Source organism: Melanotaenia boesemani, chromosome 18, assembly GCF_017639745.1.
Source record: "Melanotaenia boesemani isolate fMelBoe1 chromosome 18, fMelBoe1.pri, whole genome shotgun sequence".
NCBI classification, from domain to species: Eukaryota; Metazoa; Chordata; class Actinopteri; order Atheriniformes; family Melanotaeniidae; genus Melanotaenia; species Melanotaenia boesemani.
Genome location: NC_055699.1, coordinates 1,479,742 through 1,492,349, shown reverse-complemented (window position 1 = coordinate 1,492,349; position 12,608 = coordinate 1,479,742). Strand labels below are relative to the sequence as shown.

At 45.0% G+C, this 12,608-nt stretch overlaps 1 protein-coding gene and 1 long non-coding RNA gene across 2 annotated transcripts in view; one reads left to right on the top strand and one right to left on the bottom strand.

Moving 5' to 3' along the window:
- Positions 1-5,859, top strand: part of LOC121629243 — a 24,513-nt gene extending 18,654 nt beyond the window's left edge. Inside the window, exon 3 of the long non-coding RNA XR_006008348.1 lies at positions 5,789-5,859. This is a non-coding gene — a long non-coding RNA (uncharacterized LOC121629243). The remainder of the gene's footprint in view (positions 1-5,788) is intronic.
- Positions 1-12,608, bottom strand: part of riok3 (RIO kinase 3 (yeast)) — a 15,387-nt gene extending 2,779 nt beyond the window's left edge. The window contains exons 1-10 of the mRNA XM_041968859.1: positions 12,281-12,608; positions 5,375-5,490; positions 4,648-4,793; positions 4,378-4,485; positions 4,194-4,303; positions 3,873-4,016; positions 3,646-3,773; positions 3,339-3,521; positions 1,476-1,635; positions 900-980 (exon numbers count right to left, since the gene is read on the bottom strand). Coding sequence (XP_041824793.1) covers positions 900-980; positions 1,476-1,635; positions 3,339-3,521; positions 3,646-3,773; positions 3,873-4,016; positions 4,194-4,303; positions 4,378-4,485; positions 4,648-4,793; positions 5,375-5,490; positions 12,281-12,316 — 1,212 coding nt within the window. The 5' untranslated portion in view covers positions 12,317-12,608. The remainder of the gene's footprint in view (positions 1-899; positions 981-1,475; positions 1,636-3,338; positions 3,522-3,645; positions 3,774-3,872; positions 4,017-4,193; positions 4,304-4,377; positions 4,486-4,647; positions 4,794-5,374; positions 5,491-12,280) is intronic.

Below are 12,608 nucleotides of genomic sequence, written 5' to 3'. Positions count from 1 at the left end.
ATTTTCAAAAAATTCCTAATTTTTCTAGAAAAGAGGTTTGTCCATCCATCCATTTTCTTCCGCTTATCCGGAGTCGCGGGGGCAGCTGCCTAAGCAGGTTGAGCGAACTCCCATGCCCCCTCAAAGACCCTGAAGAGGGTGCAGAGCTGGTCCACTGTGCCACGACCGGGACTAAAACCACACTGCTCCTCCTCAATCAGAGGTTCGACTATCCAACGGACCCTCCTTTCCAGCACCCCTGAATAGACCTTACCGGGGAAGCTGAGGAGTGTGATCCCCCTGTAGTTGGAGCACACCCTCCGGTCCCCCTTTTTGAAGAGGGGGACCACCACCCCAGTCTGCCAGTCCAGGGGAACTGTCCCCGATGTCCACGCGATGCTGCAGAGGCGTGTCAGCCAAGACAGCCCTACAGCATCCAGAGCTTTAAGGAACTCTGGGCGAACCTCATCCAGCCCCGGGGCCTTGCCACCAAGGAGTTTTTTAACCACCTCAGCGACCTCAGCCCGAGAGATAGGAGAACCAGCACCAGCTACCCCAGACTCTGCTTCCTCATCGGAAGACGTATTGGTGGGATTGAGAAGGTCTTCAAAGTATTCCCTCCACCACCTCACAACGTCCCGAGTCGAGGTCAGCAGCCCCCCATCCCCACTGTACACAGTGTTGATGGAGCACTGCTTTCCCCTCCTGAGCAGCCGGATGGTGGACCAGAATCTCCTCGAAGCCTTCCGGAAGTCATTCTCCAAGAATATCTTGAGCAACAACAATGAGCTGGATTAAAAATGTGTAGGAAACATGATGATTGGACAAAAACTAAGTGGACAAAACAAAGCAGAAAAGTGCAGAAAGTTAAAGAGTTAATGCAGAAAAAATTGAAAGACAAGTAAATAATGTAGTCGTACCTTCCCTTCGTACCACAGCATGTTGTATTCACTGAGATCAGCGTGAACCAGATTACACTCCTGATACAACTGCTGCATCATCTAAAAACAAAGAGGAAGAAGCTGCATGAGTCAGTTGCTGTGTGGAGAGACGTCACCGTTAAAAACACCAACATTCAGCTGGAAATGAAAAAAAAAAAATCACTTCAAGTCATTTCTCCTGTATTATACCATTGAGGATAATCTGTTAAGACTTTTAAAAAAATGTTGTTCATTGAAGTCATTTTCTTTAAAATTAGCTGCAAAGGTTACAGAAATATTTTCATGAAAAGCAGTTTGGATTTACTGATGTGAAAACTAAAATTTAGGCCATTGGCGTACAGAGCAGATGAAGTCTTAAAACAAATACATTACATCCGTACACAGTACTGGTTCTTAGAGGAATACAAGAACAATAGTTATTAAGGATCTGCTCATTAAATATATGGTTGCAAGACAAAACAGACAAAAAAAGACTAAATTATTTCTGACAAAGAGATATCGTTTCAGTCTTTAGTGTTTGTAGAGGTTGTAGTTAGGTGTACTTCATGTACATACATGTAGGACCTGGTGGTAGGCACTCTTCATGTCCTCTGAGCCCAAGATGGCGTCTTTGAGTTTAGGAGCAGGAACGTGGTCTTTACCGATAAACGACATCACCAGGATGTGTTTCTTCAACAGCACCACCTCCGGACAGGGAATCCCCGCTTTCTTCATCCTGAAACGACAGTGTTATAAAACCATGCTTTATGGTCCAAATGAGGAAAGAAAAACCCACATCTGCTGGATGAACTTCACAGACTGAAGCCTCTGGTTAAACTCGGGCTCTTGCTGACATTAAAGTAGAACATGAACCAGGTCAAACAGGCCAGAAGACCATAAAAAGCTGCTTTTGGAAGAAAACAAATAATCCCAACCCTGTCAGAGACACATTTTCCCTCTTATATTATCCAGACGGCAGTAATCAGCATTTCCAGTGAAAAGCAGACAAACGTTAAGAGCAGAGCAGAAACAGCATCCAGCTGAAATGATGAAGAGCATCTCCATGTTGGAACAAACGCATTCATCTGGAGTCTCTCAGCATCCAAATATTAGCTAAAAAACTCTAACTGGTACCACTCCAGCCACCGAACTGGCTGAATCTTTGTTTTTTTGACAGACTGCAGCTACATATGAAACATTACTGCTAACAGCTGTAAATAAAAAAAAATAATTAAGCTTGGGTATAATCTGGCAGCTCTTAAAATAATTCATCCACTTTACAAATATTGGACCAGGTGCACTGTAACATCCAGAAGTGGAGCTGATCACTGCCTACAGACCTCAGATCTGCAGGACCAAACCCACCACCAGACCCATTCAGGTTGGAATGGGGAAGCTTTCACAAGCTGGTCTGCCAGCATCATTCTGCACCTGGATCAGGGACTTCCTCACCAACAGACCCAGGTGGTGAGGATAGGGAAGTCAGCATCTTCACCACTGATCCTCACCACTGGAACGCTGCCGTGTGCTCAGCTCCGCCCTCTTCGCCATCTTCACACAGGACCGCTCTGCCATCCACCACACCAACAGCTCTTCTTCCTCAGGAAGGTGAAGCGACGGGACTCTCTTCTCAGCTGCTGGTGAACGTCTACAGAGCCTCCATGGAGAGCATCCTGTGTCTCAGTGTGACGGTACGGCAGCTGCACAGCACAGAACTTAGCCTGGCTGGTGAGGACAGGGGATTGAGGGCCACCGTCTACCTGATCTGGTCTACACCGAGTCCAGAAGGGGGCCAGACACAATGCAACTGACCCCACCCACCTGGGCCATGCACCGTTTGCACCGCTTCCATCAGGAAAGCTGGACCAGAACATTATGGTTGGGGTTGTTTTCCAGGAGCTAGCCTGAAAGGAACTCTGAATGATTCAGCCTACGAAGAGATTTTAGACAATTCCATGCTCCCAACTTTGTGGGAACAGTTTGGGAACGGCCCTTTCCTGTTCCAACCTGACTGTGCACCAGTGCGCAAAGCAGGTCCATGAAGACCTGGATGAGGAGTTCGGTGTGGATGAACCTGATCGGCCTGCACAGAGTCCTGACCTCAACCTGATAGGAGACCTTTGGGATGAATTAGAGCGGAGGCTGGGAGCCAGGACTTCTGCTCCAGCATCAGTGTCTGACCTCACACATTCCTTCTGGAGGAATGGTCAAAAATTCCTTTAAACACACTCCTAAACTTGAGGAAAACCTTCCCAGAAGAGTTGAAACTGTTATAGCTGCAAAGGAATTATGCCAATGTCATACTGAGCTCATCTGATTAAGAATGGGATGCCTGTTAAATTCATACGAGAGTCAAGGCAGGTGAGTCAATACTTCTGGTAAAAAAGTGTAGCTGTTGAAACAAGGGTGTCTGTAAGGTGCTCTGTAGAGTTTGGTTACCTGGTCAGGTTGTGCATCTCCTTCTCGGCCCACAGCCTGACGATCTTCCTCGGGTTCAGCTTGCTGAAGCGATCTATGAAGCGATAGTCGTCTTTGATGTAGCGGTCTCTGCTTTTAAACTCATTCAACGTTGTTTTAAAGACTTTCAGCACCACCTCATGAGGGACCGACTGCTCCTCCAGGCTGATAACACACACATATCAGAGTAGTGTAAATCAGTGTACAGATTTTATGAATCATTAAATGTGATTTATGCCATCTTTTTCTTTAATTCTTTACAAACTGTCTCTACAGTCCACGTGCTCACCTTCCTCCATCAGCGTGGAACACGACCGACTCTTTTCCGGTGCTGATGCAGCCGTTGATGTTTTCCAGCACACCAGAATTCACCATCTTGTACATCAGCAGACGAGTGCGAGGGTCCACGGCTTGTTCCTGAGGTGAGATGAAGGAGTTTAAAACAGCAGCTCGTCAGCAGGGTTTTTGTTTTTAAAGCTTCAGGAACAGAAGAGGGAGACGTTTCTGTCTACGCACGGCGGTGGAGTGCTCCTTCTTTTCGTGCAGTTTGGCGCTACGTCTCTGCTCGCTGTAGCAGTGTTGCTTCAGGGAGTTAAACACCTGATTGGACAACTTCAGGTCCATCCCCAGACCGTCGCCGACGTGCACCTCTGGAGCAAACTGCAGGACAACAAGAGAGCTTTCAGAACTAAAAACCAACATCCCGTCTGGCTCAATATTCTTGTTTATTAACAAAAAAGCTACTCAGCCATGAGGTTATTTCAAATGTTAAACTTCAAACAAGAGACATTTCAGACTCTTAGTGGATCTGATGGAACAGATGAGCACTCGTCTTACATTGTCCATACGAGCTGTGTTTTTTCGGCCGCAGGTGTCCTCGTCGTGCTTGGTGGTGATGTTCTTGCCCTTCCCTGTGAAGCCCTTCCTGGGTGTGACCTGAGGCTTCTCTGAATCATCACACACAGATTTAAAGTTAGAGGTATATTTTGTGGAAACACAACTTGTGGAAAAGAAGCGTTACCAGCTCTGTAGGGGTCGTGTCTTGTGTCCTGCCAGTCCACCTCATCCTCAGAGCTGTCGCTGCCCTCATAAGGATGCACCATGCGGTAGTTCTCGAAGGAGATGGACACTGGACAGAAGCATCAAAACACAAACTGTCAGCAATCATCAAAGGTTCGTGTTCTGTTCTTTGTTTTGTGTATTTGTGGTAAAGATTCTTCTCACAGCAGGAAAAAAAAACCCTAACGCACCTAAAAAGTTTGCTAACTGAATCCGAGCATGGGAGTTTTACCTTTGCTGTCACCGTTGAATTTCTTCTCTTCGCGGCGGAGCTGGTTGTCAGACTCGCGGTCAAACTGCATCTGCAGCATCTGGGCGAGCATCAGGTCGCTGGTCGTGTCGGGAACGTCGTCCGACTGGAGCAGATCGGCTCCAGGACTGAGAGGAAATCAGAGCAGAAAGCACTGACGGTGAGGATGAGAGCAGAGGTTGAAGCATAAATTCATTCTTCAGAAATTTGCTCCGTCGGCTCCAGATTTAAATGCTGTGGGTTATAATTAAAGACAACTGAAGAAAACTACTGGGGCTGTGTTGTCTGTGGTAAAAACTCTGACCTGCTTGACACCAACTGAGATAAAGTACCATGTTTCAATACTGACAAGTCTCATATCATAAAGGGTAAGATATTCACCCCAGAGAGTTACACACAGCAGCTCCTGACAAACTGCAGACAGCGTTCAGATTGCCAGAGTTTTTAGGCTTAAAATAACTCAGCTGATTCTGTTAGCATATAAACTATTTTATTAACAAAATTCCTCCTGTTTTCTCTGAATTTAGCCTCTATAAGAAAATATAAATGATTTCCTCAAATATGTTTTGGATTAAAGACTAGAAATATTTCAAACTTTTACTGCTTGCGTCCAGAGTTGCAGCGGTGAAATGTGAAGTCATGTATCACAGCTTAACGCCCTCATGTCTGAAAACAAAGATAAACACGTGTGATGGAGAGGAGGACTCACTCTGACAGAGAGGGGAAGACGTTATTCTCTTCATCTAGTTGTCTGGCCAGCTGTTCACTCATCACCTCAGTCAGAGAGCAGGCGGGAGCTGCCGGGGCCACCGAACCCCACGGGCTCTGGAGAAAAACACATTAAATCCACAGAACTACGCACCGCTCATCACAGTTAGTTTCCACATTTTCTGTCAGTAGATTTCAGTGTGTTTAGACACATTAGGACGTTGATGTTAAAAATGACGTCATTATCAGTGATTACTTCAATAATTATGTTAAAAAGAATAATAAAATCTCAAGTAATGCATACAAGGATAAAGACATGCTTTTCAGGAGATAAATAACATGATCTGCATCTTTCCAGGTCTTAAAAAAAAACTAACAAAAAACAGCATATTATAACTAATTTAACAAAATTTAGTGATTAACAGCATGTAGAACTAATTTTAGTAGCACTAACTGGTAGAAATGTCTTTCTAAATGATGTTATTAGTCTCTCACTTCATAGTGGAGAAAATTTTTCTACTTTTCTTTCCAAAGTTTCTTGAGTTTATTGAGGTTTGCAGCATTTGTTTATGCAAAACTCTGAACGTTCTTTCCTTTTCAGCCATTCTGCTGCAGACCTGCTGCCGTGTTTGGGACCGTTGTCCTGCTGCAGGAGCCCGTTTCAACCGACACACAGACTGACGTTTGATTGTAGAATTCTTTTATTATGATTCTCTACTGCTTTCCTGACGTTATTGCTGACGTCTCTCCCTCTTCAAATGGTCTCAACACACACCTGAATGCATCAGATGAGTAAACTACCAAATCTTTTGCTTTTATGGAGGTGCTCACACTGATGATCAAGTTTATATGGTTAGCAGCACCTGACTGCTGCACTGTTGCCTCTTAATTGTAAGGATGGACTTTTGTTTTGTTTGTTGTTTATCTGTTTTTTAGTGCAAAGACCAGTCAGCATAAAATCACAGAACAATGATCAACTGGGAGCACTGGGACAGAAAGCAGAAACTGGATTGGGGTCAGATCTATATTTGAAAATTAATTGTTGATGGTTATAGTGTAATAATGGGTTCTTCTGGTCAGACACTCCTCTCTGGATGAGGTCATTTCCTTTGATTACTGCCACAAAAAAAGGTTAAGATGTAAGACAAGACAGTTGGGAGGAATCCACTGTTGAGGTTTGTCTCCAAACTGGTTCCCAGGAGAAAACCTGAAACACTTTTGATAAGGACAAGACTTAAACGGACTATTTCTTAGCTTGGAGTGTGAAGAAAATCTTAAAATAAAAAGGATTTTGTAGCCGGACACAGATGTCCTTAAACTGATTCTGAATGGTCTTCTTTAACTTCAGACTCTTTAAGACATCTCTGATCAGTTTAAGGCTGTAAATGTGTTGCTGGACCTCAACAATGAGAGGATTTGTTTTTGTTTTCATTTATTTTTCATTCTGTCATCGCAGATGTTTTCTTAATTCATCCTTTACAGCACACATATTATTTTGTATGTTTGTAGTAAAGCTAATGGAGCCTCAGCCTCTTGACCAGGACACTGAAAACCCACTTTAAAATCCACTTTACATACTTTTCAGCCACTTTAGTTACTTTACTTTAGATTAAAAACAGTTTTTTTTATTATTTTTATTTATTTGAGTGGGATAGTGCATGTTAATGAACAGACAGGCTTATACAGCATGAATGTAAACATACCGGATTATAGCAAATGCTAATTTCCATTCGTTGTCCCGGGGATTTGGGGGGAATGGGAGAACAATATAATACACTATAGAAACAATTTGTATTTACAAACCAATATAAAAAAATACACATTCTTATTAGATTAGATTAGATTAGATTAGATTAGACTTTATTATCTCACAGTGGAGAAATTCACTTGTTACAGCAGCTCTTGTTATAGAATAAAGTACAGAGAGGCAAAATAAGGTGAACATGCATCACAGCAAGAAAGTGCAATAGAAATTATTTACAAGTCTAAGAAAAGCAAAAATATGTACCGTTATAATATAAAGATATATATATATACATACATACATACACACATACATACATACACACATACATTATATATATATATATATATATATATATATATATATACATATATATATATATACATACACACACACACACTACATCCATACATAAAATAAAATAAAATATAACAACAACCTCACAGACTATATACATATTTACATGGTGATGGTGGGATATGAAGAATATGATGACATTGATAATGGGGGGTATTGCACAGTAAAATATAAATAAATATTACACAGTAATATGACTATACAGACAAGTTGTACAGTCTGACAGCAGTGGGAATGAAGGACCTGCGGTAGCGCTCCTTCCTACACTGAGGGTGTCTCAGTCTGCTGCTGAAGGAGCTGCTCAGCCCCCCCACAGTCTGGTGCAGCGGGTGAGAGGTGTTGTCCATGATGGATGTGAGCTTGGCCAACATCCTCCTCTCACCCACCTCCTCCACAGAGTCCAGCGGGCAGCCCAGGACAGAGCTGGCCCTCCTGACCAGCTTGTTCAGTCTCTTCCTGTCCCGGTCGGTGCTGCTCGCTCCCCAGCAGACAACGGCGTAGAGGACAGCAGAGGCTACCACAGAGTCATAAAATGTCCTTAGCAGAGGCCTGCATACTCCAAAGGACCTCAGTCTCCTCAGGAGGTGGAGGCGACTCTGGCCCTTCTTGTACAGGGCGTCTGTGTGGTGTGACCAGTCCAGTTTATTGTTGAGGTGAACACCCAGGTACTTGAAACTGTCCACCCGGTCAATGTCCTTCCCCTGGATGTTCACCGGTGTGTGGGGTAGTGTCCTTCTCCGGAAGTCAATCACCATCTCCATGGTCTTACTGGTGTTTAAGCACAGGTGGTTGCGCTCACACCAGTCCACAAAGTCCCTGATGACTGACCGGTACTCCAGCTCGTTCCCCTCAGACACACAGCCCACAATGGCTGAGTCGTCAGAGAACTTCTGGAGATGACAGCTGCTGGTGTTGTAGGTGAAGTCCGAGGTGTAAAGGGTGAAGAGGAACGGTGAGAGCACTGTTCCCTGAGGGGCCCCCGTGCTGCAGACTACCACCTCAGACACACAGTTCTGCAGACGCACGTACTGTGGCCGGTTGGTGAGGTAGTCGATGGTCCACGCAGCTAACTTTCCATCCACTCCAGCTCCTTCCAGCTTCCCCCGCAGCAGCGCTGGCTGGATGGTGTTAAACGCACTGGAGAAGTCAAAAAACATGACTCTCACGACGCTCCCAGCGGTCTCCAGGTGAGCCAGCGCCCTGTGCAGTAGGTAGATGACAGCATCATCCACCCCGATGTTTGGCCTGTAGGCAAACTGCAGCGGGTCCATCGCGGTGCACACCACGGAGCGGAGGTGACCGAGGATGAGCCTCTCCATGGTCTTCATCAGGTGGGAGGTCAAGGCGACGGGTCTGTAATGGTTCGGTTCCTTCGCGTGTGATATCTTAGGAACCGGAACCACACAGGAGGTCTTCCACAGGACAGGGACCTTCTCCAGGCTGAGGCTCAGGTTAAAGATGTACCTGAGCACCTCACAGAGCTGGTCTGCACAGGTCCTGAGCAGCCTGGGGCTGATGCCGTCGGGTCCTGCAGCTTTCCTGTTCTTCAGCCGCCTCAGTTCTCTCCTCACCTGGGCCGATGTAAAGGAGAGGGGGGAGGTGGAGGGCAGTGGGGGGCTGGTGGTCGAGTCCATTGGTGTGGAGTGGAGATGGGGGGTAGGTGAAAGTGGAGGTGAAGATGAAGGTGGTCGGGGGAAGGTGATGGTAGACGCTGGACTGGGGATGTGTGAAGAGGGGGGAGGGGGGGCAGGGAGAGTGGGGTTTGAATCAAATCTGTTAAAAAACAGATTTAAATCATTGTCCCAGCGCTGGTCTCCATCAGCTGTCCCTCTGGCACCACTCTGTCCAAATCCAGAGATCTCCTTCAGCCCTCTCCACACGTCCCGTGTGTTCTTCTGCTCCAGACGCTCCTCCAGCTTCTTCCTGTAGCTGTCCTTGGCTCGCCTGATCTTGTACTGGAGTTCATGCTGAACTCTCCTCTGCTCCTCTCTGTCCCCTGAAATGAAAGCCCTCTTCTTCTGGTTCAGCAGGACTTTAAGCTCAGGGGTCACCCAGGGTTTGTTGTTGGAGAAACACCGCACCCTCCGGGTTGGCACAGTGTTCTCCACACAGAAGCTGATGTAGTCCGTGATGCAGTGGGTCAGGCCATCAATGTCCTCTCCATGAGAGCTGCAGAGTGTCTCCCAGTCTGTGGTTTGGAAACAGTCTCTCAGTCTCTCATTGGCCTCATCGGTCCACACTTTCACAGACTTCTTCTGTGCCAGCTGTCTTCTCACCCTGGGTGTGTATTCAGGGAGCAGATGTACGAGGTTGTGATCAGAGCGTCCAAGCGGGGGGAGGGGGGCGGAGGTGTATGCGTCCTTCACATTAGCATACAGTAAGTCCAGCGTCTTGTTCTCCCTGGTGTGGCACTTCACGTACTGGACGAAAGTAGGGAGAGTGGCAGAGAGCGAGGTGTGATTGAAATCCCCGCTGATCAGCAGGAGGGACTGCGGGTAGCGAGTCTGCATCCGAGTCACTGCGCTGTGGAGCAGCTCACAAGCAGCTGCTGCATCAGCCGAGGGAGGGATGTACACATTAAACAGTATAACGTGTGAAAACTCCCTCGGGAGGTAATACGGCCGCATACCCACAGCGAGTAACTCAATGTCCCTGGTGCAGAGCTGTTCCTTTACACAGACGTGCGCCGGGTTGCACCATCTCTCGTTGACATACACCGCGAGTCCCCCGCCTTTCCTCTTACCACTCTCCGCCGCACTCCTGTCCGCGCGCGAAAGTTTAAATCCATCCAGGGAAACCACAGAGTCCGGAATAAGTCCATTCAGCCACGTCTCCGTTAGACACATGAGGCCACATTCCCTGAACTCCCGCTGTAGCCGGGTCAGCGCCGTGAGCTCCTCGGTCTTGTTAGAGAGGGAACGAACGTTTCCCATAATCACGGAGGGTAAATATGGCCTGTACCTCCGTTTCCTCTCCTGGAGCTTTCTTCCTGCTCTGCAGCCTCTTCTTTTTCTCCGTATCTCCGCGGGAATCTCCGGCTTCTCCGCGTAGAGAAGAGCAGTGCCGCTCAGAGCTAACAGCTGGTCCCTGGTGTAAACAATGGAGCCGTGGCTGAAACCAAAGGTGTCCCCCGCCGAAGTTTGGAAAAGTGCCAAAAGAAGCAGAAATCCAAATAGAAAAACAATAAAAGTAGGTTTCCCATGTGCAGAATTGCACCTGGTACTGACTACTGTAAAGGAAAAAAGAAAACCACGTCTAAGAACCATATAAAACACTAAAAAAAGGAATAGAGAAGGCAGAGCCGCCGTAGCACGCAGCTGCTCGCACAGCGCCATGTTTAAAACAGTACATTCACATGCACAATTACAAACACTCATACTTATCGAAGCTCAATATCACCACATACTCACAGAGCCCTTCAGAGTTTTGCTTATTGTACGTTACAGTGTGTGTTACATGTGAGTACACTCCTGATTTGACCAAAGCCAACTTTTTAATTGGGCCTTAAATGAGTTATATGTAGGACATTCTCTTAATGTTTGTGGTAGATTATTCCATAGCTTTCCACCTTGGACAGATAACACACCCCGACCAAAAGAGGTGTGTCTGTGTGGGATAATCACATCTCCTCTAGTGGTGGCTCTCGTTGTCCTCTGTACACTAATGCAACGTCTAATGAAATCTCCCAGTGGAGGGGGTGCTAGAGAGTGTAGCACCTTATAAATCAGACAAGTGTTTTTTTAAATATATCATATTCTGGAAATTCAGTAACTTGAGTTTTCTTAAAATGTTGCAGTAATGGTGCGATTGCTGTTTTTAATGAAGTATTTTCAGTGATCTTTTATATAGAGTTTCCACGGTTTTAAGAGTTGTAGGACAGGCAAGTGACCAACTGGTTAAACAATAATCCATGTGAGAGATGATCATAGAAAAAAAAACATCTTGGCTGCATTTAAGTTTAAGTTATTTCTGATATGTTGAAAATTTTGGATATTAAATTTGATTATTTGTGCTACTTTTTTTTACATGACTTTTAAATGTTAATGTAGGATCCAAAATTACTCCAAGGTATTTAAATTCCATAACCAAATCAAGTTCTATACCATTTAGAAATACATTAGACTGAAGTATCTGTAAGTTACGTTTTGAGAAGTACATACAAACAGTCTTCTTGGTATTTAGGGAGAGGCAAGAGTCGGTAATCCATTTGTGTACAGAGGACAATGCAACTGTTAGGGTATTAGCGGCTTGCTGGACATTTTGTGCCTGAGTATAAATTATAGCATCGTCCGCATACATCTGAGAAAATACATTTGGACATGCTTTCAGTAAGTTATTGATAAAAAGAGAGAACAGAACATGACATGTTTCTGAAATATAAATACTAACAGTCCCTAGTTTATTTTTGCATTTACTATTTTTACTTAAATGTATAATTGGTAAAACATTTAATAAACACATAAATGAATTATTTTATGGCTACTTTTTAAGAACAAATGATTGTGGATATTTGCCCCTCTCCTGATTTATAAAGAAAGACTGAGATCTGTTATATAAGTGGGTGTTTGCTCATAGTCTTTTTTAGGTTACCCAACCCATCATGACTATCAGCTCATTTTAATGTGCAGTTGTGCCAAACGTCCTATCAGAGAAGTGTGTCGACACTAGTAAGGAAAAGACTGTCAGAGGCCATGTTAGATAACAGCTAGCATTAGCAGCTAAAGCAGCCAACGCCTACAGGAGATGCTACTTTAAAACAAAATACACATGAAAAAATAAAATAAAACAGGCGGAAACGGTTCTTACTTTTGGTGTTTCTGTTGTAATTCCTGCTTGATCCATAGTTTTGATATCGATCAGTCGACTTTTTCTCTGACAGATGAATGGTGGCTAACCGCTGGGCTAACGCTAGCAAGTTCCGAAAGATATTTGGCGACAGAAACGCCAAAAAACGACTAAATAAGTCACGCGACGTAACACGCACACACAACTGTTGTGTAAAGTTAAACAGTATTAAATATTTGCTACAAATAGATAGTTGTTTTCGGTCCTTTTTACAAAAAAGCTAAAGGTTGAGACGAGGTAGAGCAGCCTTCACAGCGGCGTAACCAGAAATTAACTTTGGACAACCGGA